The sequence below is a fragment of the Aotus nancymaae genome, unplaced genomic scaffold, assembly GCF_030222135.1.
Source record: "Aotus nancymaae isolate 86718 unplaced genomic scaffold, 86718_ANA_hifiasm-v0.15.2.pri h1tg000010l, whole genome shotgun sequence".
NCBI classification, from domain to species: Eukaryota; Metazoa; Chordata; class Mammalia; order Primates; family Aotidae; genus Aotus; species Aotus nancymaae.
This window is the reverse complement of record NW_026988421.1, coordinates 64,667,920-64,674,746: the sequence shown is the minus strand read 5'-3', so window position 1 is coordinate 64,674,746 and position 6,827 is coordinate 64,667,920. Positions and strand designations below refer to the sequence as shown.

The 6,827-nt window shown below is 42.2% G+C and overlaps 1 protein-coding gene across 4 annotated transcripts in view; it reads right to left on the bottom strand.

Moving 5' to 3' along the window:
• OIT3 (oncoprotein induced transcript 3) overlaps window positions 1-6,827 on the bottom strand; it is a 44,188-nt gene that overhangs the window by 4,948 nt on the left and 32,413 nt on the right. For 2 of the 4 annotated variants that reach the window (XM_012460255.3, XM_012460254.3), the window contains one exon: window positions 581-680. In XM_012460255.3, coding sequence (XP_012315678.2) covers window positions 581-680 — 100 coding nt within the window. Of the gene's footprint in view, window positions 1-580; window positions 681-6,827 lie in introns of those variants that run through there. The other 2 variants (XM_012460257.2, XM_012460256.2) reach the window with 2 other exon arrangements.

Below are 6,827 nucleotides of genomic sequence, written 5' to 3'. Positions count from 1 at the left end.
CTCCTGCCTCTGTTTTATTTTGTTTTTAAGAAACTGTCAGAATTAGAATTTTTAGATAAAAGAATAGGATGATTTTATGATTATTATCACATATTATCAGACAATGTTCCAGAAAGTGTACCAATTTATACTGTCACTGTATACTTCTCCCTATAACCTTATAAGTGTTGTATTTTGTAATTTACATAAATTAATATGTATAAAATGGTGTCTTATAATTGTTTTCATCAGCACTTAAGTACTATTTTCAGTGAACATTTCACTATTTGTCTTTTCTGTGAATTTCCTGTCTATATCCCTTGCCATTTGACCAATCACCGCACTGGCTTTTCAACCGTACCTGCCCACAAAGATCTTAAATTATGATCCTATAGTATTTTATTTGAACAGCACAATTATTTTGTCGGGTGGTGGGGGTGTGACATACATGAAAGGGTTAAGCCTCTAGATGGCCGGTTTCTCTGTACTTTTTCTTGAGGCCATGCAGATCCTAACAGAGGGCTCTTAGAACCTCAACGCATTGGGACACCATAAAAAAGGCTCAGGTTCAGGGGTTATAAGTTAAAGATGTTCAACTCACCTTGTGGTTTTTGCCCACAAATTTGAAGACGGGGACCTGGAAGTGCTTTGCTAGGTGATCCCGGGATGTGTACTGCTTTACAGAGTCATCTGAAACACAGCTGAAAGTAGGGCAGATAGCACATAAGACTTGATTGTTTCAACAGAGATGGAAAAACAGTCCAGTCCAACATTTTGGCCCAAGGAGGGCCAAAGGGGTGGAGGCGGCTGGACTGTACTCAAGCTTTTTGGGAATGAAAGAAAAATCAAATTTTCCCCTATGAAGTCCTCTTCAGACCTAGCCTTACTAATAGTATCTGTCCCACTTATCGTTCTCTGTACCCACAAACTGGGCACCACTGCTTCCTGTTAATGCATTTAAATATTCGTAACAGCAATACCATTTATTTCAAAGATACCTTTTGCTAGTAAGGCTGTCTTTCCATTTGCAATATAATGCAGGAATTCTGCCTCTATGTACCTTAGTATTGATTTGAGAAGGCTTTTCTTTAACAAAATGTAATAACTAGGCACTCGACCCCTAATAGCAACTGACCACTGAAGGGGATACAAAAGTGAGGGAACTGCAGTGTGTGCATCAAAGTGACATAAATATCCAAGTTTCTTAGATACTAACTGGTTCTATTGGGTAAAAGTCACAAACCTCCAAATTGTTTTAATCTCTCTTTTCCCAAATTTAATGTTAAATTGCAGTTTAATAGGGTTTTAATCTCAGGTCTACTGCTTAAAGTGAAACTCCTAGGTTCACCTCAGGGTTAGCTAGGGGAAAAGAAGCACTCCCGGCCAGGTGAGGTGGCTCACGCCTGTAATCCCAGCACTCTGGGAGGCTGAGGCAGGAACATTGCTTGAACTCAGGAGTTTGAGACCAGCCTGGCCAACATGGTGAAACCCTGTCTCTACCAGTAATACAAAAAGTTAGCCAGGCATTGTGGCACCTGCCTGTAGTCCCAGCTACTTGGAAGGCTGAAGTGGGAGGATCGCTTGAGCCCTGGAGTTCAAGATTAGCCTGGACAACATGGCAAGATCCTGTCTCTAAAGAAAGAAAGAAAGAAAGAAAAAGCCAAGCGTGGTGTTATGCACCTGTAGTCCCAGCTATTCAGGAGGCTGAGGGATAAGAATCACTTGAAGCCAGGAGGCAGAGGCTGTACTGAGCCATGTTCCCACCAGCTGAGGCCAAAGTCTTGGATATTCATGAAACTTCTTATAGACCAAGAATCACCCTCATATTATTTTTCCCATTCTAAATTCTAGAGGAACTTTTGTGTTTTCTGGACATAGTTGCATTTTAGTGGGTACCTAATAGTTCCTGTCTTCTGGGCCAGGAAAAAAGTGGGGGTCAGATGTTAAAGCCTATGAAACTGGGTAATTGATCCACATGCGCAGACCACTTTTTTTCTTTTTTCTTTTTTTGCTTTTGTTTTGAAACAGGATCTTGGTGTTGCCCAGGCTGGAGTGCAGTGGCACAATTATAGCTCACTGCAGCCTAAACTTCCTGAGCTCAAGAAATTTTCCTGCCTCAGCCCCTAATTGGGATTATAGGCATGTGCCACCACAGCTGGCTAATTTTTTCATTTTTCGACAGAATCTCGCTATGTTGCCCAGGTTGGTCTTGAACTCAAGACCACTGAAGCAATCCTTCCACCTCAGCCTCCCAAAGTGCTGAGATTACAGGAATGAGCCACGATGGTGCCCAGCCAGACTGCTATCTAGTTCCTTGCTAATTGTTGTTTCAGTGTGCTTGAAAAATCCAACAAAATTGTCTTAAAATAAGGCATCTTGACTAGTGTTATTACCAGTACTTCATTCCACTGAACCGAAGAGGTTTCTGTTATTTCTTGTATTTATTTACTCATTTTTATTCTCCTGAGGTAAAATTCATTTATACCCTCTTCTGATTATATTCTATAATAAATATCCACTGCATACCTAATCTATTCAAGACACTGTGCTGGCTGCTGCAGAGGACATAAAGATGAATAATATGGTCTCTGACGTCAAGGAGTTTATAGTCCAGTATCTAAGATAATAGTAAGTCTTGACATTAAAATAACTTTTAATCTAAATGCCTGAGCATTTTCAATTTATCTTTATCTCAAAATAACTGTTATTTTTCTTTAAAAGAAAAAATGAAGCAGAAGAGGTTATTACAAGGTCACACATTCAGAATAGAATCCAGGACAAATGTTGGCTCTGGATTTGCTATGACTAGACAATGCTAGTTCTGAACTCCAAGTTCATGTGCTGAAAGAAAGTAACAATGGTATAATGGAATCAAAACTAATTGCTTATCAAAAACTTGTTCAATGCTTGATTTTGGAATTCAATATATTTCTTTTCCTGGTGATTAACTTTCTAGTTATATTTAGCTTAGGCTTGTGTTAAATTATTTTGAATTCTCAGAGCATACGCCAACCAAAATTAGAGGGAAGTGAATCAATGCGTTCAATATCAGGGGAGAACCAACTTGATTTAAATTTAAGCTGAGGACAATGAAAAATCAAAGAAATGAATAATCAAACAATTTATAAATATAAGTAAAGTGAGTTATGCTTATTTTAGGTTTGTGGACTAGCCCCAGATTATGATTATTATAAAGACTCATTCAATTGTTAACCTGGCAAATATTGAATGACCCTTACTGTATGCTAGGAATTGAGGAAGAAGAAAAAAGAAGAAGGATTTTGAGTTCAGATGGAAAGATACCAGGAAAGGCTTCATGGAGGAAGTAAACCCTCCATGAATCTTGAAGAACCAGTAAGAATCAGACAGGAAGAAAAGGTGGGGAAGAAGATGTCAGGCAGAGGAAACAGCGTGCATAAAGTCAGAAGTTCAGGAGTGAGAGTTTGGGAATTGTCAATAATTCCCTTTGGCAGGAGCAGAAACTGAAAGGGCTGAGGTCAGAGGGTAAGGGCCCATGAGGCACACCAAGAGCTGGAGGGTCTCGCACACATCATTCTTGTGGAGCACCACAGATGGGATGATTTGCCTGCTTACAAAGTAGGGCCACACTGCTGTGGTTTTCCCATTTTTGTCTATGCTTTTTTCTTCTAAAGCATATATATTTTTTCTCTTCTGTGTATGCTAAGGGCTGCCAAATAAGTAGTGCAGCTTCTTAGAACTGCCTAGAATAAAAGTAAATAGCACCACTGGGCGTGGTGGCTCATGTTTGTAATCCCAGCACTTTGGGAGGCCAAGGCAGGCAGATCACCTGAGGTCAGGAGTTTGAGACCAGCCTGGCCAACGTGGCAAAACCCTATCTCTATTAAAAATACAAAACTTAGCTGGGTGTGGTTGTACATGCCTGTGGTCCCAGCTACTTGGGAGGCTAAGGCACAAGAATCGCTTGAACTGGGAGGTGGAAGTTGCAGGGAGCCGAGATTGCACCACTGTACTCCAGCCGGGGCAACAGAGTGAGACTCTGTCTCAATCAATCGGTCAATCAATAAAGTAAATAGTCCTTCACTGACAGTCCGAATAACACATATATAAATAAGTTTCACAAACTTTACTAAGATTATAAGTTACATGTTTTTCTCAGTAAGTGAGTTATGATTATATTCTTATTTTTGCAAAAAGTAAATATGAAGGGCAGGGGAAATCTTTTGGGGTGAGAGAAATGTTCAATATCTTGATTGTCATAATGGCTTCATGGGTATACTTATCAGAACTTGTCAAACTACATGCTTTAAATATGTCTATTTATCATATGTGAATAGTACTCCACTAAAGTTTTTTTTTTTTTTTTTTTAAAGTAAAAAGGGACAATAATCTACCTCCCACTGCAAAAAAGTAGATCTAGTCATTGAAAAAATAAATAAAAAATGTTGCCTCTACTTTTCATTTTAAAACTTTTTAGAAATCATCTTAGGATGGCAAGAAACCCACAGGTCTGCAGATGTCCTCTGCTGCTGCCCGTCCAGAGTAGCTCAGGATGGCACTTTCCATATTATGAAAATGAGCTTAAGGAGCTACAAGAACCTGAGGCTGGAAGCACACCTTCTGAGAAGCAGATTTACTGACCAAAGGTAATAAAGAACCATTAAAAGGTTTTCAGCAGGGATGTGACAAGATCATATTTTCTGTTTGAATGGATCACCCAGGGGCTCTGTGGAGCTGAGCTGTGAAAGATGAGGTTTTGGAGGCTGTGTTAAGAGGCTGCTGGCTGGGCACAGTGGCTCACGCCTGTAGTCCCAGCACTTCGGGAGGCTAAGGTGGGTGGATCTCGAGGTCAGGAGATTGAGACCATCCTGGCTAACATGGTGAAACTCCGTCTCTACTAAAAACACAAAAAATTAGCCAGGTGTGGTGGCACACGCCTGTAATCCCAGCTACTCGGGAGGCTGAGGCAGGAAAATCACTTGAATCCAGGAGGCGGAGGTTGTAGTGAGCTGAGATCACGCCACTGCACTCCAACCTGGGTGACAGAGCGAGACTCATTCTCAAAAAAAAAAAGAGGCCGGGCGCGGTGGCTCAAGCCTGTTATCCCAGCACTTTGGGAGGCCGAGGCGGGTGGATCACGAGGTCAAGAGATCGAGACCATCCTGGTCAACATGGTGAAACCCCGTCTCTACTAATACAAAAAATTAGCTGGGCACGGTGGCGCGTGCCTGTAATCCCAGCTACTCAGGAGGCTGAGGCAGGAGAATTGCCTGAATCCAGGAGGCGGAGATTGCGGTGAGCCGAGATCGCGCCATTGCGCTCCAGCCTGGGAAACAAGAGCGAAACTCCGTCTCAAAAAAAAAAAAAAAAAAAAAAAGAGAGAGAGAAAGAGAGAGAAAGAGAGAGACTGCTTTGCTGTCCAGGTGAAAGATAATGAAGGTGGGAATTAAGACAACAGAAATGGAATACAGAGGACGGGGTTGGGGCATTGCTATTTGTTAAAAAGCATCTCAGTTGGTCCTAATGTGCATCAAGGGATGAAATATCACTGTGCAAGAGATTGATAGCAGCAGGTGAAGGCTGGCTGTGGTGAGAAACAAGAGGAGTAAAAGCAACGTAGTAATGTCCAAGAGCCTACAGGCCTGCCGGCAGAGGGCAAGCCCCCGAGGGCACTGAGCTGTTTGCGCTGGACTTTCTCCCTTTGATTAAGCTGCAGCTCCTGACCCCACCTGAGACTGTATCCCTCCTGACATGGAGAACAAGGAAGAAGCTCATGAGATACTGCTATGAGTTTGGGTTTGAGTGTAATTTTCCTGGGAATGTAAGCAATGGCTGTGAAAAGGGCTAGGTCTCATGAGTACCTCAGGACACCAAGGATCCTTAGGAAATACCATGGAACTCTCCTTTGTATAAAACAAGTGCAGAGGGGGCCAGGCATGGTGGCTCACACCTATAATCCCAGCACTTTGGGAGGCCAAGGCAGGAGGATCACTTGAGCCCAGGAGTTCGAGACCAGCCTGGGCAAAAAAGTGAGACCTCATCTCTGGAAAAAATAAAAGAGTAAGAATATTGAATAAACATTCCATTTTCCCCTCTATTAAAAAAATAAAAAAGAAAAGAATTAGTCAGGCATGGTCATGTGCATCTGTAGCCCTGGCTACTTGGGAGGCTGAGATGGGAAGATCACTTGATCCTGGGGAATCGAGGCTGCAGTGAGCTGTGTTTGCACCACTGCACTCCAGCCTGGGTGACAGAGCAAGACCCCGCACTGCTCTACATCCTCAAAAAAAACCAAGCAAAAAACCAAACTGTGATATCTGTATCTTTCTTCTCCTAAAATCTACCAACTATTTCTTCTCTGTCCTTGACTATCAAACTTCTTAGAAGAGGAATTTATGTCTGCTGCCTCCTTGTACCCTGCACTCTCAGCCACATGAACGGGATCTCAGCCCCCACCTCCACCCATGCTCTGCCATCTCTGAGCAGGTTACTCAATCCTACAGGGAATCCTGCAAGGAATCAGATGCTGCCCTGTCCTTCAGTTCTAGCCCAGACTGTGTTACTGAGTCTAGCTGATAAAGCATTTCTACTGAATGCCCACTGAACTTCTCTTCCTAGGTATCCTGCAGGTATCTGAAAAATTAATTTATTCACTATATGATTTTGCATGACCAAATTCAGTATTTTTACCTCAAATCTGCTTTTCTATACACATCTTTTCATTTTGGTTAATAGGATCTAGTCAGTCACGTGGGCTAGACCCCTTGGAGCCCTTTTTTTTTTTTTCTGAGATGGAATTTTGCTCTTGTCACCCAGGCTGGAGTGCAGTGGTGCAATCTTGGTCCACTGCAACCTCCACCTCCTGGGTT